General features: G+C 46.8%; 1 protein-coding gene across 2 annotated transcripts in view; it reads right to left on the bottom strand.

The window, feature by feature from the left end:
- Positions 1-22,807, bottom strand: part of MAN1C1 (mannosidase alpha class 1C member 1) — a 67,099-nt gene extending 44,292 nt beyond the window's left edge. The window contains exons 1-2 of one of the 2 annotated variants that reach the window (XM_076357100.1): positions 22,168-22,807; positions 1,410-1,506 (exon numbers count right to left, since the gene is read on the bottom strand). In XM_076357100.1, the coding sequence (XP_076213215.1) occupies positions 1,410-1,506; positions 22,168-22,737 (667 nt within the window). In that variant the 5' untranslated portion in view covers positions 22,738-22,807. Of the gene's footprint in view, positions 1-1,409; positions 1,507-20,627; positions 20,645-22,167 lie in introns of those variants that run through there. The other variant, XM_076357101.1, reaches the window with a different exon arrangement.
- Positions 22,808-24,779: the final 1,972 nt, after the last annotated feature.

Raw genomic sequence — 24,779 nt, 5'->3', positions numbered from 1 at the left:
GCAGCTTCCACGTAACTTACAGTATTGCACAACCAGATGTGAGCTAACGCTCCTGGTACTTCTGCAGGAACTAAAGAGACAAGTGCCTCATCTGCGGCAATAAAAGGACTTGATGGTGGTACCACAAGCAGAACACAGAGGTTTCTCCCCGTGCTGTGGCTAAACTAAAGGCCAGCCCTTCCTCTGCCGCCTCCGTCAGGGCCATCTGCCCTTGCAGTCCAGAGGCCAAACAGGGCTGCTGCTCTTCAAGGTTTTGGCCATCCTAGAAGACACATGATGCTATTTCCACCTTCAAACCTTCACTTTCACATACCTCTCACAGCTCCCCAAAGCTAACAAGGCCTGCGTAGGAGGCCTCTCCACACAAAGCAGAAGATCTCCACATCTACTGTCTGAAAGATCACATCCATGTCATGTATCTGATGTAGAGGAGGACTGGGACACTTAGAGAGTGCAAAAACAGGAATGGGAGTGTTTCTTCATGCTGTATTAGTCCAATCCCTTTGCCCTGAGGAAATAAAGCTCACAGATAATTTGCCCACTGAAGAACTCTATTCCACCCTAATCTGGGCAAGGGACTCTGGGAGATAATCTCTGCAAAACAGAGTCCTGTGGAAAGAAGCCGAGAGACCTCTGTACAGCAAGTCTTCCCGAAGGAGGAGTAGGAAAGGGCTGCTAAAGCAGGTTCTGCTGGCTTTCCTCCATCTTCTGCACCTTCTCACCATGGCACAACCTGTGCAGGCAAGGCCAAGCTAGGGCAGAGTGAGCAGAGCAGGGAAATGCTTTGAGTGCAAATGAGGAAAAAGGCAATTTATATCCCAGAAAGTCAACAAGTATCCCACCAGAACAAGCAGGGAAATAGCATTGAAATTATGTAAGTGACTCACATGAAAAAAGGTAATCTGCTAAAGAGTAAAATTATACAAGCCAGTAAGCACACAGTATAAAGAGCCTTTAATATTGATTCACTCACTCAATATTTCATGGAATTCACATCTTGCTCAACAGTGGAGAAACGAGAGAGAAAATGCTCAGTTTGGTCAGGTCCTGACGTCTACAAGCTTAGACAAATAACAGCATTGTCAGGTTTGGACTGACTTCATGTTTTAATAAAGACACTGGTTGGTTTTAGCATTGTTCTCAGACACGTTTGGTGCTAGATCTGTACACAGAGGTGATACAGGCTGGGCATTGAGAGATGCCTGTAGGAATGAGATTGCCAGCAATGGAATATCAGTAGGCAACCCCTAGGAGCTGTGCTGAAAGTCTCACTTCATAAAAATGGAAAGAGAAAAGAGATCAAAGCTGTTACAGATACCTCACTGCATTGCAGAGAAAGGAACTGACATGGACACATGACCTTTAAAAAAAATGCAACAAAATTGCACTAAAATTGATTCAGAACTCACCAAACATGTTACCAATGTGGCCATTCTTAGTCAGCGGTCGCAGTTCATTTTTTCCAAGTGCATATTGTTTGTAGTTATCCCAAGCGAATTTCATCATCTGTAAAAAGAAAAATTGAATGAAAGCGCTTAACAGAACCAAAAGTTTTCTGAACTTCAGCTCTGGGAACGAATGGGAGTTTCCCATTCACTGCTAAACCCGGCAACCAATGGCCCATTAATTATAAAATCTTAATTTGCTGAACACTTATGAATGGGGCTGCATTCAGCAGTTTGCTAAAGTCTCAAGCTCATCACTCCTGGTGCAGAACTTGGGGCTGACATGTTTCAGAAGTATCACAGTATCCAACACACTGAGAGTCCACTTTTCCCCTGGGCTGTGCAAACCAAGTGGGAATTTTAGAAAGATGCCTCCATCTCTGAATTCCTCACCTTTTTCGAGGAGTATCAGTATTTCAGAATGGTAATTAAAATGGGCTAAAAATGTAAGGCCAAAGCTGATATATTCCTAAGTATAGGGATGTTACCTTCTGAGTTTTCGCTTTTCTTTATGATAGCAATAATGAAACTTGATCCAACTGCTAAACCACCCACCATCTGCCCACCTTGCAGCAGTTACACATACTTTGGCAAAGCAGCAACCACAGAGGTACACAACGCACTTAATACTGCGGTGAGAAAAGGAAGAAATTGGTCTTTGTTTAAGGACCGCACAGAAGTTTTCTTTCTATTTATTAACAGAATACCTTCATAAAGGAGAAAGGGAGATCCATGACATTTTGATATCTTCGTATCAAAACTCAAAGTGCTTTCTTAAGAGAGTCCTACAGATGGGCTGGGTGATTTCCGAGAAACCCCTTCCAACTCAAACAGTTCCTTTTGGGACATTTGAACTGTCCTGCCTGGGCTCAGCACATTAACCTTTCCCTGAGGGCTGCAAGGCAGCGGGTTTGTGCGAGTTCCAACACACACACACACCCACCAGCACAGCTTTTTCTGTCCTCCTGCCCCTTTGGCTCCAGCTGTTAGGAAAAATTAAACCTACAAGTGTCCTCTCTGCAGCTAGGAGAGACTAGGACTTGTCAGCTACTAAGGAGTGCTTTAAATAAAGCTCCCTTTTATAATCCACACAGCCTGGCTCTGAGCAGTTTCAGCCCCAGCATCGCAGTGACCTGCACATTCTTTGATTCAATCCTTGGAAAAAAGTCAGATAACAAAGGGGAAGGCGGCGGCTTCAGAGAATCAACAATATTCTCCACCGCCGCTCAACAAAGATCTTCAAAGTCTTCAAAGTGCTTCACTCAAACAAGACATTTGAGAGAAAATGACAGTTTTAAACAAATCATTCCTCCACAGAGTGCCCCTGTCTAGTGTCTGCAACAGCATCTACTGCTCTATTTCAGGATCAGAATATGCAGGTTACTTTGGTACGAAATTCCTACTGTCATTTCAGTTCTTACTTTTGTCCTTCCCTCCAGCTGTGTGTTTCACAAACCCAACATTGCAAGCCTCTGGCAGTATCCTCCTTAATTAGCACACACACAAAAAGCCACATCACCAGATTTCCACCCCCTCTACTTTTTAAACGTCAAGCTTCCAAAGTAAAGTTTCACAGAGCTGGTCATATGGACGAGGATAAACATTTGCTGAACTGATTGATAACATTCAGACTCTAACACCACCAGGAGAAGGAATGTTGGACAAATAAAGTCAACTTGGGTTTTAAAAACTCAGTGTGGGATGAATTAGTCACTGGAGCACTCTGCTCCGAGGAAACTAAATAATGACTGGGGGCGGGGGGGGGGGAGAAACCCTGCACAAAATTCACTCAAACGTGCCTCAAGCATATGACTCAGGGTCTTCATTTTATTTTCACTAGATCTCTGGGTTTTTTTCCAGTGGCACTATTATTCTAAATGGGAAGTTCTCATTCTTCATTAACGTAACAGGGCAAATCTTTGAGGAACTCTAGACTCTCTCTGACAGTACCGAGCGAATGCTTTTATGTCTCAGAGCTTGATCCTGAAACTTACTGCAGGAAAGATGGTGCTTCCATGAAGACAGCTTTCCCACAGCGAGCGACAGGGCTCGTGCACCAGAAAGGAAACAGCCAGACAATCCATTCGGTTCATTTCTCTTCTAAATCAAGAGCTGAGGAAGGAGGACCCACCCTCCTGGCACATAGAGAGCCTGGACATGGAGAGGATGTGGAAATGACTCTATTTTGTTGCATAAAACTCCTAACGTTGTAATTCTGAATCAGCCTCATTTTAAGCTGAGTATGAATTTTAAAGTTATTTCCTTCCCTCAAATTTTTAACCCCTCCATTCCAGAAGGTCCGAAGTTTCTTCTTCAAAGCATGTGACAAACCTAGGCATCTCTGCCACGCTGGTGCAGATGGCTGTCTGGGATCCAGAGTTCGCTGACACCTCCATCACAAGCAAGAAAACTACCCTGGGTTTCCCTTCAACAGCCGCTTATATCCTACAAGGGAAATCTCCTCCTCTCCTTCTGCCTTCTCACATGAGGAGGGACTGCATGAGACCTGCCAACAGACACCCCAAAGTGACTCACTTCATACAGGACTCCCAAGTGCTATTCAAATAAATATGTTTATTCTTAATTTGCCTATTCAACCATTTAAGCTGCATTTGTCACGGTGTTGCAAAAAGTTCCACTACAAAATTATTTCTTGGGCTGTGCTGGCTGCAGTGTCTTAAACTCTCCTTCTCTGTTCTGTCCTGAGCTGATAATCAGGCAGACAGAGGACGGATGAGATTGGACATGCTGCCTCCTCATACTAAAGGGTTGTCAGTTTTCCTTTACGTGAACAAAATTTTGCTCACTGTTTTTAAACCCTCTATATTTGGGAGGCAAGATGCATCATGCGGTACCCTTTCATTTTCCAAGATCACGCTTTCTTCTCTCTAACGATGGGTCCAAAAGCAGCAACTGGAAAAGTTTAAAAGCCAAAAGCATCTGCACCATTCTGCCCACTCTGGCTTTCTGCAGCTGTCTTTCCAATCCAAATTTAGCAGTACAACTTCCAAACCACTAAAGAGATTCATCAAGTTTCTAAAAGTGGGGACTCCACATTTATATACCGTACGGAGGACTGAGATGGAGCTTTCAGGAGCTGTCTCCGACAGAGGTTCCAAACGCTGGGTTGAAACAGAAGGGGAGGGAGCCGAGAGGTGCAAAACGGCAATTCGCATAGTAAGGTGTTTAAGTCCGCTTTCTGATGAGACGCCAGGGTTAGAACTGAATATTTTATGCCATTCCAGTCATGACAGATCACAATATGTCAGCATTAACATTACGCCATTTTAGATTTGAAAAATGGCACCAGAACCCCCAAAATTATGGAAATAGATCCATAATTTTAGATTTTGTTCTTACCAGTGTGCCGTCTGCCATCTAACAGACAATTATCTATTTGGCCATGAAATTCTAATCACCCTGGCTTTCAGCTGATTTATAGGAGAGACTTCCAAATTCCTAATCAAGTTTGTCAGATTGCTCTTTCTTTTCTATAATCTGTAAGTCACTTTTTTCACTTTCGAGGGTTTCAGCTACCCAGCTAGACGATTATATATTCAAATCAGCTACAAGTAACTAAACTGAATTCTGAAAACCCGCATTATCGCTTTCATCATTTAGGCCGTTACCTTTTCTTGCGCTTTGCTCCATCCAAACCCAAAAAAAGACCCCTCTCTCAAGCCCACGTGTTTTTCATACGGGCAGCAGCCTGCGGTCACGCAGGGCCAGGCGCTGAGTGCAAAGTCCTGCACCGAGCTGTTTGCTGGTTCAGGGTCTTTGTCTACAACTTTGCAGGTTCACAACACCGCAGTATTTAGATCGCACAAAAACTTTGCGGAACAAGGCTGGGTTAAAATTGCTTTCAGTGCGGTTTTTTTATTCAGTGCATGGAAATGTTTTTATTTGGAAGTCAGCTTTATAAATACTCTCCTTTAAAATACTGGGCCAAACACTAAGTGCTTGTGTCCCTTCAAATACTGCAGCAGGAAATCATAGAAGTATTTAACGCTTTCACTGATACCCCAAACTTCTCCATCTGCTAAGCCTAAGAAGCACACAACAGCACCTACACTGCTACCACAGCTTTGCCCATTCTCTCATTTGTTTGCTCTTGACATGTCTTAACTCAGCAAGAATTCTTACATTTTCTGAGATCAAATATGCCAAACACCACGATAAAAATCACCACTCCAGACTCAGTAAATAAAAGCGTCAACAAAGTTGATGACACTCCCTCTCTGCACACACTACATGACATACTACAGGAGGGCACCTCTGCTCCCTGGTCCGGCAGTGCTTTTATGACGCCACCCAGGCTGTAACGCGGGAGATAGTGAACCGTTGGGATTTACAATTTCTGCCCACGTGTACTACAGTCTTGATTTTCAGAGTGCCGCCACTTTACTGATTTTCAGGGAACCTGAGGTTATGGAAAAAAATCAGACTCCACTGGAAAGGCAGTTGGGAAGAATTGAGAACAAAAAGGCATTTAGCAAGTTCTGTGATCCAGATAAGGAAGAAACAGGGCTCAGGATAAAAACTTGACCAAGGAAGAGTTTTCACTCTGAAGAGATGTGCAGATCTGATGTTCTTTAATATATGTAATAACTAAACCACTGAAAATCCCTGGGTTTATGTGCTTGCAAAAAGCAGAGAGATGAGAGAAAAAAGAAAAAAATCCCCCCCCACTATCACTTGCCCTCCTTTTGTTACCAGGGAAGATTTCAAAATGCAGAGCATTCCCAAACAGCTATTTGATTAGTTTTATCCATCTAGGCTGGGATAATTAGTAAAAGCTTAAAAGATGAAATCTAAATATACCAACCAATCAGCCCCCTTCAAGAACTTCCAAGGAACATTACACAAAGCCATTATCTTCACAAGATAACCACTTTTGTGGCTCTTTCGCCTCCTTTCTTCAACTCACCTTCAAATATTTAACTATTAAGCTATCTAAGAAATTCCCAGTTTGGGTTTTCAAAAAAAAACCCCCAAACAAAAGCAAAAAAAGGGGGGGAGGTGGGTGTAATTTTAAATATTTCTTTCCCTATTGTATTTCTTACTTGGTTTTTCCCACCTCAAATTACCAGATAGGTTTCTCTTCCTTTCTCTGCAGTCGGAGGAAGATTAGTTGTCATATCAGTTTCAAAACTAGGACCTGTTCTTTCCCATGTCTAACCTTCTTGCTACCCCAAAATAGCCCTGTTCTAGTTTGGATTTTTAACCTGCAATATAATGCCACGTATTTTCCCCAGCTATGTAAAAAATGATTTGCCAGATGACAGGATGCAGAGAAAAAAGGAACCAACTGTCAGTCTTGCAGACAGATGAAAAAGTCTGCCTGAACACATCAGGATAAGCCATTTATATTTGGAATAATGGATGGTATTTTTTTCTAATCAGACTTGCATACACTTGTATAATTCAGGATTGACTGCGGGAAAGGTAATGAAACAGTACGATGTTTATTATCTGTTGGTGTTTTTAATATTATCACACAGAGATATAAATATCCATACAAACACCATGGCAGAATGTTATAACAAGGCTAGAATTTAGTTGAAAATCTTTAATATAAAGCTGAGCAACTTCTCAGGCTATGACAATGTTCTCTGAGACATTGCCCTTAGAAATGTTTTTACGTAATAGCAAAACAACAACAAAAAAGCTGCATGTTAAGTCCAGTTGATTGAAAAGTTCCATTTAGGCAGACACTAATATCTACAGGCTTTTACTTCATGGGTTTAAAAGCCTGTTACTCACCGAACAGATAGTGCTTCAGCACATGAAAGACGTTACCAAGCAACCCACAGAAACGGACACCAACATTGATAATCCATTCTAAAGTAATTACATTTTATAATTAAAGATTACAGTAAATCCAATAGATCCCAACAGGAACTTGAGCAATTTAGAGACACGCTAGCTAACCTGCCTGTTTTATAGCGTCCATGTTAGTGTCTGTCTTTGAATAAAACGTTAAATGAATTGCAGAGATTTTCATTTAACAGGCCTTCAAAACAACTGATAACCATTACAGTCTCACCTTGGTAAGTGTTAATCTAACGTCACCTCATTTCTCTAACTTTATAAAGTATCATTCTTCTTTTAACTGACGGGAAAGGGGTGACTGCATGTAAAACCTGAGTCTGTTACTACCAAATGAAAGCCCTGGCAAAACCAAGTGAACACAATCTCATGGACTCCAACAGGACCGGTATTTCCTCTCTGCTTTCCATTCCTGACCCTTCTCATACACCCGCTGGGCAACTTCCACTACTGTGTGCCTCAGCTCGCCCATCTACAACGCAGACCTCATCCTTTTCTTCTAAGAGCACCAGGCTTTTAGAAATAACCAAAGTGTATTAAACGGTGTGGGACTGAGTTCACTCGGTGAATTTGTGCTCAATATTCTTTCGCCCAATGATCTTGCAGACCCAGAATCATTTTGCGCGAGATGGCAGTGGCAGATTCAGGGTCAAAACTCGATGCCTGTCTACATGCACCTGGCGTCAGTGATGACTTAATATGGCAGCGAGAAGTGCATGTACCTGGGCAAGGTCCCTGACTCAGGAGAGTATAAATTACTCTGCTGCAGCTGCATCAACACGGTAACATACCTCTTAGTCAAAGAGGTGATCTGTGGGAGCGAGCACTGGGATTATATGCACAACCGTAACGGGGCAGGAGGTTGATTAGCCTCCCAGATAACACAAGACTGATTCCTGCCGCAAAGCCATTTCCTCAAAAGCAAATTTCTGCAAACACACCCTTTGGAACGATGCCCAAAGCTCAGGAAAGCCTCAGCTCTTTGACAGCTGCCTTTGCCGCTGTTCCATCCAATTTTTCCTTAAACGCAACATAAAGGCTCCTGTTTCCATACCCGAAGCACCAGCCCGAGTACACAACTCCTCCCATGCGCTCCGGCTCTTTATAACGGGTTCTAAAACAAAATTTGAAACCTTGTCAGCCTACTGACTGTAAATATGTCAGCTGATTGTTTAGTGTTAGATGGTAGGTAGATACTGTGAATTACTTGCTACGTGTCGCTTTATCTAGAAGTACATATAACAATAATTCAAGCAACAGGTGAGTGGGGCTTTGCTTCAGATTTTTCTGGCAAAGTCTTGGCAGCTTGTTTTCAAACTTGCATGGGTATTTTTTTTATGACATCAGTTACTATCACAGCTCACTCTCGCTTGCGCAATAGCCAAAGACACAGCAGACCATTGCTCAGAAAACTGATCTCCATCACTGGAAGCGATGGAGGAATTCTTTATGAAAGTCAGAAGAAATCACCTTCCATCACACAGCCACAAGGCACCTTCCAACAAGCTGCAATAGAAAAAAAAGTTTCAACTTCTGCTTGCTGTTCCCAGACAGACAGTCCAGCTGAGTAAAGGAGAACTATTCAGCTCAGATCTGCAGAGGTAAGCACTCTCACCCACCACAATCAGGAAAAAAGCAGGACTAGAAGCCTGATTTGCACTGGGGGAAAAGAAAAAAAAAAAAAACCCAAAAAAACCAGCACGGAGTAGTCCAAGGTTGTTAGTGTTAGTGACAAGGACAGAAATAGAACTCAAGAGTCTTCCTGACTCACAGCCCCTACTAGGAAAGCTGAATGGGAGGAAGAACAGCTCAAAACACAATTAAACTAACTCCTAATTAGATTCCTAATGCAACTAGATTTAACCGTGTCAAGAGGGGAGGGAAGAAAAAAAAAAAAAAAGTCCTTCGATAGGACTATCTCAGACATTAAGACCCAGCTGGATCCAGCTGCATCTAAATCAGGAAACATGTCAGCAAGAGCAGTTGATTTTGCAGTTAGTTTCTTAATGAGATGCTAGCCTGTAAGAGGACGACAATGGTTTTGAGAACAAATTTGCAAGTCTAGACCAAAGCACAGGGTGATTTAATAGAGAGACAAGAAAAAGCTGTAGTCTCATCTCCTTTGCTTCCCAGAATCAAAGCTTGTGGAAAATTCTAATAGAAATAAAAGGTATTTGTGTTCTCAGCCACCCTAATGGTGTCAGCTTCGTATTTCCTCCGAGCCTCTATAACTGATCAAACACATGATATTCCAGAGCACGACCGAAGCTGATGCTGTACAAGTCCAGCAATAAAAACAATGAAGATTCTTCTGGTCCTAAGCTTGTTACCTCTAACTGCTGTTCAAACACTTGCTGTCATGAGGTTTAGAGAACTTGCACAAAAAGGCAATCCATGATGACCAGTTTGCACCCGGCAGTCTTAGCCAGAGGAACCGACCCTATTAAATTTGGGGGATGATTTCTTCCATAGATGGATACTCAAAAGGCAATTTGGCATGCTGAAAAAAAATTGGGGTCAGTGTCGAAGAGCAAATCAAACTATAGCTTGTGTGATGCAGATGAAAGTGAAGATGATGTGCCAGCAAACATACAGAAAGCGAATAGCGAGATACAGGAACGATTAAAAATTGAAGAGAGGACACTTCAAGAAAGATGAGCTTAAAACCATGGGAATAATTATGATCTCCCTTGTTATTACCACAGAATGAAGGCAGAGGTAGCTCTTTGAGCAACGTCTTGTAAGTATGAGGAAATCAGAAAAGAAATTTAAGGTCCTTACAAAACATTGGAGGTTTTTTTGATACTGTGCAGAATTTGAACTTAGCTCTGGTTTACTGCTTCCATGCATTCAGATTTCCCACCCAAAACTGCTTTCTTAAATGGAAATTTAAGCCGTGGGTATATATATCTGTAGTACTTAAAAGTGCTTTCAAAGTAGAAGATATCAGAATGTGTTCAAGTAACAACGGAAGATAGGAAATCAATCTTTTTGTAAAATATGGGAATACTAGATAATAATATTCTAATATTAGAATATTAGATACTTAAAAGTATTAAAATATACCTATGAACTACATCACACTGTGCTATACTTTACCATGATGCTAGTTTCAGGAATTATTATATGTGCTGCACTTTGGACGTGAAAAGGTACCATATATCCAAACACATATATACAGACTTTCACGCACAAAGAGGCATATCAAGCAAGTATTTTCCCCAACACTACTGCGGTGTCACAAATCATTACCTTTACCTTCTAATGTAATGGTTCACTTCACAAGATTACTTTTGCTAACAAAGTTGCATATTAGGAGATGTCTGTCAAACACGCAACAACTCTTTCTACAGCTACTGCCAGGGGTTGCATGCACAAAGGATGGCAGGCGGACGCAGAAAGCAAGCAATACACTGTGTGACACTATTATTTGGATTTTTCAAGTCCTTTTAACTCTAGGTTGGACAGTCTGGTAATGGCTTTCCTTAGTGACTACTATTTTATTCCAGCATGCTTTGAGGAAAGAAAGTGGAAAAAATTACTTACCTAGTAATTGTGCTTCTTCAAATGTCACCTCAGAGTCCCCCTCCTGAGCTTTGTGCCTGCAGCATAAATCATGCAGGAAATTCCCCTAGCTCTTAAGATTTTGGGCACTGTGACATACCTACAGGCTGCCTTGAGAGCTCTTACATTTCAACTACGTCCCTTCAAGCATGTACAGCACACGGTCTTCCTAAATCCCTAATTACACACAAAGACTACAAATTCTCCTTAAAAGTGACCACCATTCCAGGTGAATGATGTACGACGATCAGTTAAACACCCAGGCCAGAATCCATCAGCTCCTCACCATAATACCCCCACGTTAAAAGGGAAGGTGGATGGAAACACAAACACTGAGAAAGATTGTTTTTCCAGACCTGCATTATGACAAGGTAAGTCATTTTCTTTTTCCCTGAAGATACTGTCTGCAAAGGATTCTCATTCCTGGAGAGCCGGAGCCCAAGGGGATGCTCTAAAAGAAGCTGTAGCGATAACTAACCAAAAATGGGCAGACAAAGGAAAAAACAAAAAAGTGTGGGGATATTTTTCTTTTCTTTTTCAAGGAAAATAATAAGAATAAAAGGTTCCAGAGGCTTTTTTTTCCTATTAGGCCTACCTGTGTGGCAGCCTGTGGGACAGACGTCAAACAGATCAATTATGAAAAGAAACAAAACAGAGAAGACATGAGACTTTGTACTCCTGAGCCTTGGATGCGGGACCATAGCAGGAATGCTCTGTGGGTATGGAAGTGAAAAACTAAACAGGGGCCAAAGTCTCTGTGCGTAAATCTGTCACGGAGCTGTCCTGAGGCAAGTAAATAAAGCCTTCCTTGCCCAGAGCAGAAATATCCTGACAGTCACCATGAAGCATGGTTATGGAAATCAAGATGCACCAGAAGGCCGGCGTTCTGTGTAAGGCTCTGAAGCCAGCAGCCCAAGCTGGACAGCTGAAGAGCTCTAGTTCAGCCAAAGAAACACTTCCAAAGGGTTTTCAGATATAAAAAGTGAAGACCACCCTTACAATCAGCCACATTCTCTTTTGGGAAGAAGAGATTTCTCAGCCTGGGACACCGCAAGATGCTTTGGAACATGAGTGACTCGGAGCTGCTAAGTCAGCACAGGGAGCCAGGTGGATAAACTGAACTGATTCACACCATGGCTCGAGGTACAATCTTGGCTAATGACAACCTAAACAGACTGAACAGGCCTCTGTTAGGCCCTTGAATCTGGAAAAGGGAATCACAGCTCTGAATAGGACCCACACTGTAAGATATGAAAGGAGTCCTTTCACATTGGAAGAAAAACTTAGCACGGTCACAGGTTCACTCAGCGGCTCAATATACACGTCTCACTCTTTCCATTTCAGGACCGTGCATCCGATCTGCTTCTTTCCTCCCAGCACCGGCAAAGCGTGAATTGCTTTTGACACATGGATGGCTCAAGGGTCCAAAAAGCAGTCATAAGCAGATGGGATAACTGAAGGGGGGGAGGGCGAGGGAAGGAGGGAAGAGGAGAGGAGATGTAAATACAGGCCAAGAGTTACCCTGCATCGCTCCTGTTTTGCACAGTGAGAACAGACTTAGGGAGCAGAAGAAACATCTGTTTGGAAACTGTCTTTGTCTCAGTCCAAATGCTGGAACAGGAGAAAAGAGGGAAGTCGAGAACTGCCAGCACACCTCGTGCTTTATCTCACACTTGGATGGCTTAACAGGAGAGATCTGGGAGGATGAGTTTAGTTTAATGATTTCTTGCTGGTTCACCTGCTGCCCATCTGTCTTTGTAGTCCTTGCTTGGAGGGACAGATTGGAGTGTTGCTGTCCTCTCCCCTTTCAAGAGTTACTTGTGATTTGAACTTCTGAAGAGAGGAGCAGAGCAATTCTCAAGCATTAAGTAGTCAGCAGAGATTAGTCCAATAATTTATCAAAGGTAATAGCTAATAACAGACACAAGAAACTTGCTCACAGCCTTCCTAGAGCCTCATGTCAGAGTTGTCACCTTACAAAAGTGTTACAAGAAATTCTTGGACCACAGTAGCAAATTTATTAGCCAGAGGCTGATAAACTCTTCGAAGAGTCCCTCAGTCAACAATAAATCATACAAATCAGGTTGCAAATACTGGATCTTTAACAGAAATGAAGTTGGTGGAGTGGATGTTAGAACACTTAGAATTCAGCTGGCAGGATGAAGGGGACTTGCTTTCATTTAGCCTGACCTCCCATCATGAGATGGACCAGGGCTTGGCCCAGGCATCATTCCAGCACTGCACTAGACAGTCATCATACAACGAAGATTAATGAACTGCTGAAAGAATAAAGCAAGAAATGGAAAGTTAGGACATCTGGATAATAAACTAAAGAAAAGGACCATAAAGATTCATCGAAATTAGAGACAGAAGGCACCTCCTAGGTCACAGACTCCATGTCCCTGCCAATGCAGAAGTGGCTCCCACAGTACTGCTCTGGCCGTGCTTCCTTTCAAGACCTAAGCAAAAAGCTTCCACTCTGTTCCACTTACCAAATTTCACCCTAATGTTCAACTCAATTTTATTTCCTCAGGTCTTTGAAATCCAGAAATGAAAGAACCAGAAGACAGCTGTCTACTGCTTTATCCTACACCAGCCAAGGAGTTGCCTTTCAAAAAATCAATCTTTTGACTTATTCTACTGTGCTGCCACTGATGAGAGTGGGCAGATCCACACCCAGCAGTGACAATGTTCTGCTTGTTGGAGGGCTCACGAACACGCAGAACAAATGTCTGATGGATGAGATAATCAAATACAACCATGATGTTTCAGGACTGAGGAATCCTAACATGGTATCAGTACTGGGGGAAGGCCTTCAAGAAAACCAAAACAGCACCAGACATCAGCCAAGGATTTGTTTGGGTTCATCTAGCACAATGCGGAACTACCAACAAAAATATGTGTCCTTCCTAGATAACTCCAGATGGAAAACGGAGGCTCAGATGGAAGAGCCACATCCACATTTCCACTGGAAGCATTTTATTTGTGAGCTGGGCTGGCTAACCCAGACAGCAGGAGGGTTTCAGGATGGATGAAATGTGATTACATTATAATTATCTTTTGTTACTTTGCAAAGTACATAGTTATGCACTTTCTTTACTGCCCAGGGAAATCACGTTAACACAATTAGAGCAAGAACCCTGTTTTAAACACGGTTTGCTCGGACGTTACTAACATGGTTCCAATTCTCAGTACAGACAGTCTTCAGAGCCATCTTGCTCCATAAATCAGTGGGAGTTCTGTCGCTGACTTCCTCTGAAGCAAGTACCAGCTCTTAGAGAAGAGACATTCTCTAGGATGTACTGAACATACAGCTTCACTGTATATCATCATCCTGTGCAAGTGCTGTTGGCACAACGAGATGCTGCAGAATTTCTAAATCTCTTGCATTCATTATTCTTTGCAGCCTTACTCTTAGGATATCGTTCTACCCACTAATAAACTATGAGAGAAATATAACAGCAGCTCTATGGCCGTGCAATAGTAGTGTTGGAGGCCAGATTAGAACTAATGAGTTCCTGGCTCCCACTCAATCACAACCATCAGAACGATTAGCTCAAATAAGCCCGAGAACTGTTTTCAGCTCAGCTGTCGTCTGCCCATCCTCCCCAGTAACTTCTGAGCTGGAAAACTTCAATCAGGTTTGACAGAGGGTAAAGGTCACAGAGAAACTAAGGTTCAGTGCAAATTGCCAGCAGACTGGAGGACAGACCCACAGAGTGCCCCACTAAAGGCAGGCGAGCAGCACAAGCTCTTGCTCTGTTCAGCCACAGCCCGCTGAGCAGCGGGCAGCTATGGGTACCAAGCACCCGCAGCTGGATCATTGCCTCTGGCCCACACAGCCGAGGGGGAACACTGGGAAGAGCAACAGGTACTGTTGGGCAGGGGTGGGTGACACAGAAGGAACTACAAATGAAGGGATGGTGAAAGTCACAAACTGCGTGAGGGGGATCTAAGGACATATGGGGGTTTCAGCACACAGGACTCATTCCTAGAAAGCCAGGCTCCAGGCTCCATTACCTTTCTGCTAAGGGAAGAAGCAAGCGTTAAGAGCACACTTTCCCTTTTTAAACACCGTCGAGGTCTCTCCTTTGATTCTAGTACGCAGCAGATACATGCACAAGGGGCTCTGCATCTCTGCTGTCAAGATAATGAGATGCAAAAGGGAAGCACTAAAATCACTTCAGTTTAGTCCAACCTCTCGCCATTACTTACACTGCAGTGTCCTCCCAGGGAATGCCGAAGTGCCTGAGAGAAAACCGTTTTGCCTCATATTAGCTCGCTGGATTAGGGATAAAAAAAATTATGCCCATTTTACAGAGGTGCATACTGGATCCATACAGCGACATGATGAATCTGCCATCAGGAACAGAACACAGGACCAAGTGTCCTGTTCTAATTAACAGGAGATGCTCTGCCCCCTTTAGTAAGAGTACAAATGAGTAACATCCCTGTCCCATAAATAGAGGATGTTTATTATCCAGTCCTTCAGTGTTCCCACTGTGCTCTCTTTCCTCCAATGGTTTGGGTCCATCATGCACAATACACTTGCATTATGCACGGATCACTGACACCACTGCACATGACAGCTTCTCTGGAGCCCTTCCAAAATATTGTGTCATATGATGAACTGAAGCGCCAAGGGGATACGCAGTAAAGACAGCAATCATGGGAGCGTGTTCGCTCCTCATGCCAAATCCATTCACAGCATTCAGTGAAAAGTACTTTTTTTGGGGGAATGTAAATTTAGTCTCTTTCCTAAGTATAAAAATTAAAATGCTCCAAGCACAAGATTTCCTTTTCCCACCACTGACGTGAATACTCTTTCCTGCTTTCTCCTTTTGACAGCTTCATGTCAGTTTTATATTCAGAACTAAATGACAGACTGATCTAAGATACATTCTCCTTTCCCCCTCTCAGTCTCCCATCTAAGCCCTGAATTGTTTTAAATGTTGAAAAACATATTCAAAAACATCAAAACAAAATGATAAACAATCTAAACAATAATAGACTAATAGAGCAAAACAAACATGATTGATTAACATCATCTGGTAAAGCCTTGCATACAGATCCAAAGGAAAGAACACTATACACAAAAATCTTTCTCCCATTAAGGGGTAGATTTAATCGTTGATTAAAAAGTTAATCAGGAGTCTATAAATATTTTGGCTGGAAAGATGGAATCTTAGAGGTGACTGCCTTTTAGTAAATAATGCACAACTGCATATACACAGTCCCCAGACTGATGGCAGAAGGGGGGGTGACAGGAGCTTGGCCCACCCCTGGTACCACACAGTAGGGCACAGTAGGCCACCTCACCTAGCACAGCCCCCCAGCTACACGACCCCACCGCTTAGACCACGGCCACATTCGGTCCTGCTCCCTGAAGGTACACGAATGTGGTTACAGCAGGATGTCACCGACAGGCTGTAGCCAGGCTCCAGCCCTGCTGCCCTAAACCCCTTGTCTTTGAGAACTTTCAAAGAGCTTATGTGTATTTACTGAAGTAATTCAGCAAGGTGTAGGTCCTTCTGCACAACACGCTTGTGTGTGTCCTGGAAACTCGTTTCACCATGTCCAGCACTTGCATTCAGTCATTATCTGTAGTCTGCCTGGAGAGGTCCACACTCCAACAATTTTGCTGTTGTGCGAATAGTGCATTGTCTTTAAGTGACAGTTTATAAACTAGTCTCGCACCAAATTTAGTTGTTGTGGAACAAGTGCTTTCAGTGCTAGATTTTGTAGATAAGAACAAGTGTCTTCAAATTGCACACTACTTCCAAATTCCAAAATGCCCTCAGCTCGAGTAATATCAGTAATAGTGTGCACTAAGGTATCACTGGCATCTCTAAGGCAAGCAGCGCGGTAGCACGCACCACAGCATGTGAAGTATTTTCTATACTCATGCATTATGCCAACAGAACAAATATATTTTTAGTCAATTAAAAGTATACCCTACAGCCAAAAGAGGCTGAGACAGGTTAGGTCTAAATTTTGCTTGCCTGAATCCACCGGAGGCTAGTGAAGCAAAAAATACACTGTATGCACCATTTGTGGGATTTATAGTATAGTACCCTTTTTCACAGGTTCAGTAAATAAATGCATGAGAAGGAGCATGGAGCAAAGGAAAATTCCAGCAAGCCTGGAGCCAGCCAGTGTTTCAAACTGCAGAGAAATTCTCTCATTGCAAAGGTATTTCTACCCCAGAGAAAGAATTATGATCTGATGGCAGTATACCTGACTGGTTTGAGATCATCATTCTAGTCCATTATAGTAAGTATTTTACTGAGAACAGTCGTCTTTAGCCCCAGCATCTAAAGTCGGTTGGAAGTCACCGGATTTACATTTGACCAGCACAAAGGATTAGATGTTTTTCATGGGTCTCAGTGAGAAAGATGTGCGTGAGGAGGTGCACTTCCATCTAGAACTGTGCGTGGTGCAACTCACGTACTGAAGCCACTGACAGATTACGTTATTTACTTGTAGTACTGTTCATCCCCAGATTACAGAAAGAAAAGGCATTTTCTCCAAATGGAAGAAACCTTTTTACTGCTGGCTTCAGAAATGAGATGGCTCAGGGACGACCGATAATGTGATTCACAGCATTGTACCAACAGGCCAATCGTAACTCAAACCGAGAACTGTTTTGAGCCCTGCTTTCAATAAATTGGTGATCACAACCCAGTTCCCGGTGCTTATGCACCCGTGTAAAATCCCCTGAGAATACCCACGGCTTGCCTCCACGAAGGTGCGCGAGACGGAACGAGCGTCTGACCAGACACTTCTCCCACCAGGGGTCAGGGCTGCGGCACAAATTCAGAAGGAGAACAAGCAGCACTTCCACAGCTCTGCCCCAACAACACGCGCTTTTTCATTGCGGAAGGGATCACTGGTCAGGACAGTCAAAAAAATCACACAACGGCAACTCAGCAACCAACACCAAGTAACTTTCCGCAAAAGTTGAGCTCCTGATAACATTCCTGTTTCTTGCCAATTATCTTTTAGTAACAAACTGTCAAGATATTTGTGTTTAAAAGACTGATCTACCTTAATAGGTGCCTACTAATCTGCAGAGTGATGCAGGATAACTGTGTACACGGACTCTGATGGCCTTCTTCCCCCTGGGGTCTGATTTTCAAAAGCAAATACATTTTTAGAGCTGTGTTAAAAGAGGACAGCAGACAGCAAGGTGAGGCAAATGAAGGTGGAGACAGGAAGAAAAGCCAGGATGAAGAGAACTGCACTGTAAAACAAACAGGCTTCGGTATTATAATCTGGAAGAAATGAATGCATGTGTCAAACCGAAGGGTACAACCCCAGCAGAGGACTAAAAGCCTGCCTGAATTTGACATATTCCCTTATTTGAAAGGGACAAAGGACACTGTCAGGTTAAGGTATTAGGTATTCTCAGACATCGGGCAAGGAAACTTGCCTTTTGTACCCAAAGAGGAAAAGAAAAACCAGTAAATCTCTTCCACTGTTCACATTTTTCCTCACATCTCATGACTGGAAGTAAGCTAGGTAGTTTAATTTCATTGATGGACGCTTTCTGGTCTAGCCGGTTACGGTGGTTGTCCTTAAGCACTGGACGGCATTAGTAGAGTTGGTACAAAAATACTTTAGAGAAATGCTGTTCTCTCTCCCCATCGCTTCCCCACCTATGAGATCCATGAAGCCAACGCTGCAACAGTACAGCAAGAAGCAGCCTGTTTCGCTTTATCCATCATCAGCAAAACTGTCAGCTCAGCTCCAACAGCAAAATCTTTATTACTGGTTATGATGCAAAAGGCAGAAACCACACGGTCTGATTTTCCCAGATCTGAGGCTGAGTTTGCAGTAGCGGCAGTTGGAGGGAAATAATTTTGACTTTTCACTGAGCCAATTTGATCTGGAAATTGTCGAGCGCAAATAAATATGGAATCCCACTGTGGCGTTTCTGCAGTCACTTTCCGACCACAACCACTTTTCCTCCTTTTTTTTTTTTGTTTTTTGAACATCAGTGATTAGTATTTGGCACATGTGAAAAATTAGCTATTCCCTGAAGCCATCCATGACTGATCAATTACAGAACTAATACGTTTTTCAGAGGTCAGTTTAAGAGATGAATAATCCCGGGCTCTTTTAAATTTCCTGACCTGTAGCACAGGGAGATTGTTATTTGGTTTTATTGCAGTTTTCTTCAAAAGGTCAGAGTGCCCACAGTACTCAGCTGCCCACAGTAACACACAGCAGTACATCCTAGGCAATTCTCCAGGTGACCAATGACCTTCTGCAGTAAGCGCTCTGTGCAATACAGGTGCTCTCTTTTTTCCTTCTCAGGAAAAAAAACCTGTTTATTGACTCTGGACTTGCCTTTAAAAGGTAAGTCGAACCGAAGAAGTCTGCCACTCTGCTAAAGTTACCCACCAGCGCAAAGCAAAATATCTGCATGCACACGTCAGCTCAGCTCACTGCAGTACTTACTTCTTTTAGCAGACTTCTACATGCCATTTCAACTTGCTAATCCACCTCTTTTCCTTTCTGCACTACTAGGAAACGCAGCATTCAAAGCACACGAGTGAGGCAGATATACCCCCGGCCAGACTCCTCAATCTGCAAACAGCTCCGGCGCCCCTAGCACTGCTCAGAGCTTTCCCAAACAGCAGTAAACTGGGAGACACCACAGTGGTGGGTTTCACACTCTGGACAACACTGTCTTTTAAGCAGGAAAAGTCTAGCAGGACTACATTAGTCGACACTTTCCACACATAACATCCAAGAAACTAACGACACACCCTCTTCTTTGGCTGGAACATCAAGCAGCTTAGAGGCTGGGTGGGAAGGAGCAGACGCCTGCTCGGACCCCTGCTCAGACTGAAGGGTCCTACGAGAAAATAGAAAGTTCCAAGTCTCTAGGTTGGGCATCGGCCCCAGTCTTTGATCACGCACCAGTTCTTTCTCCTGGCTTTCATCTAGGCTCTGGCAGACAGATGGGGGGGAAAAAAAATATCAACAAATCCCATCCATACCCATCCTCCCTGTTACATAGGTGCTGACCTGCAAGAATGGCCTAAGGGGCGGGGGGGGGGGAGGAAGTATCAGGACAGTTTGGAACACATTTTAGCAAATTACAGGGCTTACAGCTCTGGAAGGAGAGAAAAGCTACTTGCTGCTACTGCACACAACTTAAAACAGCCAGCAAACCCACTACCTGCCCCTGCTGGCATCTCTCACATCATGTGAAGAATATTTGCTAACCCAAACACTGTATCATGACTTGACTTATTTATTCCTTGCAATTTTTTTTTTTTTTACCCATGTTTCTTTTTATACAGCACTTGTCTTTTAACCTCTCTCGGTTTGCTTTCCTCATGTCTTTTTGATTCGCAAAAGAAGGACACACCTCATCTCTTCTGCAAGCTGCACCACCATCCCTTGTTTTGCACGTTCAGTCTCATATCTCAGCACCATATTTGTTTCTCTCTCTCTCTTTCTGAATAAATATAAGTGCAGACACTTTTAAGGAATAAGGGTTCTGTTTGAAGAGTAATTAGCTGTCAGCATAAAACTAGTATTTATGGATTCTCATCCTTGAAAAATCTAACTCTGCTACCCGGCACTGATTATGGCTGTTATAAACAGATGGGGCTGAATCCATATAACTTGCAATAATCCTACATTCAAAAAATAATTAACTACAAATAAAGGACTGAATTCCACTAGCTTTCATAAATTTGGTTCCCAATTTGATTTCTTTGTACAGAGTGGAAGCTGGGTTTTTCACGGGTATGTCGTGCTATCCTAGCATACCTTGAAAGCAGGAGTCTGCAGCATATTCAAGCACACGCTCCGCAACTCCAAGCGCACGAGAGGGACAGGTACTGGAATATTCCGAATACCCTGCAGCTGAGATGCAGAACGAAAGGATGGCTCAATCATGCCTGGGATCATAAAGAAACCCAGCACCCCTGGGTGTGTTGTGTCTGGTCGCCCGGCAGAGAAGTTGGAATTTTACCAGCGGTATAGCTTTTGTTTTAATGACAGAGAGATATCAGGAGGGGAGCTTTAAAAAACTGTTTTTAAAATGCAGGTTACAGCAGACGAAAGCCCTCGGTGTGTTAATTCTTTGACTTCCTTCTCTGTTCAACCTGGGGCAGCATCTTTGCTGAATGCCTACACCTCTGTGAGAGAACAAACCCACGAAATTTATACTCTGCTTAATGAAATCTGGGCATTTTACTTGTTGGCACCTCTTACTAGACCAAAATTCACTCCAAGCTGGTTATTCATCACAGCAAAAGATACGACAAACACACAATCGGATACTACACAGAATCTATAGCTCTTGGTTAACTAGGTCACAGATTGCTCTGCAACGTTCGCGAGGCTGCCAGGCTTTTATGCACAAACTGTAGGCACCAGGCCAAATTCTCCCCTCCGTTACACCCCTGTAACCCCGCCGATGGTGCTACCCAGGCTCACCCGGAGTAAGCGACAAAACGATTTACAGGGACAGTCAGCCTCACGCCTCCTCCCCGACTTCTGCGAGGGCACATCCCGTCCCTCCATCCCCACCGACCAGAGCAAGTTTCGTCATCGACCAGCTTTTGTGTAAAGCAGCCAGGTTTACACCGATACCCCAGGGAGGGAGCCTCTTGCACAACCTCACACACCTCCTGCACAACCGCACACACCTCCTGCCAAGCAAGTTTTTTTTCCCCTAAGAACCAAGCTGAAATTTCCCTTTGCCTAATTTCGGCTCTTTAATTTCTAGTCACACCCTACCAGGCCGCCCTAACATTTCCTCTCCGGTGAGAGGAGGTGTGCGCAGACGCTGACAGGCACGTGCACCCGCTGACACCTCGCACGCACAGGGCCGTGCTGCAGGACACCCCCACGGAAAGAGACGTCCCCCCCCAATTCCTGTCACCTTCCTTGGGAAAAGGAGGGAGAAAGGGGCACGAGGGGCCTGTGTGGGAAATGGGGGCAAGGCTGGGGAAGTGAGGGGTCTGTGAGGGGAGGCGAGGGCTGACCGAGGTGGGGGACACACACAGCCGTGAGGGGAGGTGAGGGCTGACCTGGGAGGGGAGGGGGACACGGCCATGAGGGGAGGGCGAGGGCTGACCGAGGGAGGGGAGGGGGACACGGCCGTGAGGGGAGGGCGAGGGCTGACCGGGGGGGTGGGGGTGGGGGGAACACACGGCCGTGAGGGGAGGGCGAGGGCTGACCGGGGGGGTGGGGGTGGGGGGAACACACGGCCGTGAGGGGAGGGCGAGGGCTGACCGAGGCGGGGGGGGGGGGGGACACACGGCCGTGAGGGGAGGGCGAGGGCGGCGCGGGGTCTCCTCACCTCTTTAATCTTCATCCTGCGGGCGCGGGTCTCGGGGTCCTCGCCGGGCCGCCTGCCCCGCACCGGGTGGCGGAGGCTCCGGCGGAACCGCTCGTAGTCGAAGCGGAACGGAGCTCGCGTCTCCCGGGCGGGGGGAGCCCCGGTGGCGGGCTCGGCTCGCCGCTCGCCGCCCTGCACCTGCTGCCGGGAGCCCGGAGCGGTGTGGGCCGGCGGGCCGGCCATACGGGCGGCCGTGCGGAGCTTCTCCCGGAGGCGGCGGGGGGCGGCGGGGCTGGCGTGGCGGGGCTCGGCGGCGGCGGGGGGGCTGCGGGGCAGGTCGGTGTCGCGGGTGGAGGAGGAGGAGGCGGAGGAGGAGGAGGCGGAGGAAGAAGAGGAGGAGGAGGCGGCGGTGGCCCGGCGGGGCAGGAAGAGGCGCTTGAAGCGGGAGGAATCGGGCAGGAGGAAGAGGGCTCCGAAGCACAGCGTGAGCAGGCCCGAGAGGAAGAGCAGGAACAGGAACTTCTGCGACAGCCGCAGCCCCAGCGCCGCCGGCCAGCCCGGCATGCCCGGCAGCTTCCGCAGCAGCACCATGGGGCACCGGATCGCGGCCACCGGGCGGGATCCGCCGCCACCCCGGCTGGCGCCGCCGGCTTCTGCGGCCAAAGGTTCAGGGATGCCCCTCCGCAGCGCCGGCTGGAGCGGGCGCCTTCACCGGGGACCGCCGGCGGGTGACACGTGGATGGCTCCCCGCCGGGCTAAGCCGCGGGGCCCCGCCGCTGCCCGGGGTCCTGGCCCGAGAGGCTCGCAGGGCGCGGAGCGGCGGTTCAGAGTCCCCCCTTCCGGCATGAAGGCGGCGGCGAGCGCATCCCGCCGGAGCCGGGCGGCGGAGCGGCAGGGCTGGGCTGCTCCCGGCGTCAGTCCCCCCGCCGGACGGCTGCTGTCGGGCTGGCTCAGGGAGCGGTGCCCAGGCGGTGCGATCCCTTCTCTCTAGGCGGTGGGTTCATGCTGCAGCATTTCTGCGGGGGGGGGGGGGGAGATAAGAGCGCGTTCATTCAACACCAAGAAGGACGCAGCCGGCGTTTATAAGCCTTTGTCCCGGAGGGTCTGCCGCCTCCCCAGCCGTTCCCCCACCCTCCAGCCACACTAGTTCGTTTTCCCTCTCTCCGGACTTGCCATCAACTCTCTAGTCTGCGAACAGCTCCCAGCTCTGCACCATCCCCTACAGCTCCGGGCTGCCGGGCTCTTCTGGCGGGGCAGCCCTGGGGCCAAGAGGAGGATCCGCGCCCTGACGAGGAGCGAGGAAAACCCCGGGAGGGGCCCCGAGGGTGCCCAGGGACAGAGAGCGGAGAGACGGGGACGAGGCTGCTCCGCTCCTCAGCAGGCTGCCAGGAGCTGCCTTCGCCCGCAGAGGGCTGGAGACGATGGAGCTGCAAACAAGCCATGCGGAAAGCTCGGCTCGGGCTAAGTTTCTTGGGGGGGGGGGGGGGGGGGGGGAATCTACGGATTTTGCTTTTGCTAAATGGATCCCGGCGAATTCCCCCTTTCTCCCAAATCTCTGCCCTGCTGTTAGTTATTCATTCCCCGCCCCACCAATCCCCTCCTTACGTGCGCTGGAAGAGACAGAGCTCAACTTTCAGACCACGACAGCAAGCAGGACCAATTCCAAAGAGCAGGACACGTTTTAAAGACCTACCTACGCGCCCCACGTCACCCCTGCTCCCACGGGTGGGAACGGCGCTGCCCCCCAAACACGCCGTCAAACCCGCTTGGCGGACGCTTTCCTACCCACGGCCCTCTTTACTCACCCCTCTGACAAATCCAAGCCACTCCGGGTCCTACGGGGAACAAAATCTTCTCAGTCCTGCCCGCGCATCTCAAAAGCGAGAACCCCTCGCTGCTGTCAGGGCTCGCAAGTGCCCGTCAAATTAAGAGGAGGAAGCCGCCGGCTGCCCGGCGGGCTCTCCAGGGGGCAGCTCCTCTCCCCTGCCCATCCAAGCATCCAGGAGGGAAGTACCTGACTGCATCAAGCTACTTAAAGGCCTCTGCTTTTTCACCTCCTCCCCGCCCCGCCCCGCCTTCCTCCCCGCCGAAGGGGACCCGCCGGGCTGCGCTGCCCGGTGCCCGCACCGCCCGCCTCCGCCGCCGCTCACTGCGACAGCGCCGGCAGCCCCGCCCCTCGCCCCGCCCCTCCTCCTGCCAACGGTCACTCGGGGGGAGGAGGCGGGGGCGCCGCGAGCCAATCAGCAGACCAGGTCCTGCCCGCCGTGACTCTCGCCCCCCGGGCCGCGCTCCGCCCTCGCTCGCTATTGGCTGGCTGGTGGAGCCTGGCCTCGACCGTTGGCTCTTCCAAACGCCAGGAAAGCCGGGAGACCCGCCCGCTTGTTTACCACAGTTGCCTGGCTCGAGCTGGGGGAGCGCCTCACCCCGCCCCTTTCCCCCAGCCAGCCTCCCATTGGCTGCGAGGAATGCCCCATCCCCGCTGCGATTGGCGGACGGGGGCCCAGCTACTTTAAATAGGGGCTGAGGGCGCGGGGCGGGCTCGGTGAGCTGTGAGGGCTCGGCCGAGGTGGGGCGGCGGTGGCGTCGCCCTCCCCTCACCTCACCCCTTGTGAGGGCTCCTGAGCGGCGGGTTT

Source organism: Aptenodytes patagonicus, chromosome 21 (genome assembly GCF_965638725.1).
Source record: "Aptenodytes patagonicus chromosome 21, bAptPat1.pri.cur, whole genome shotgun sequence".
Classification (NCBI taxonomy): Eukaryota; Metazoa; Chordata; class Aves; order Sphenisciformes; family Spheniscidae; genus Aptenodytes; species Aptenodytes patagonicus.
This window is presented reverse-complemented; position numbering and strand designations above follow the sequence as displayed.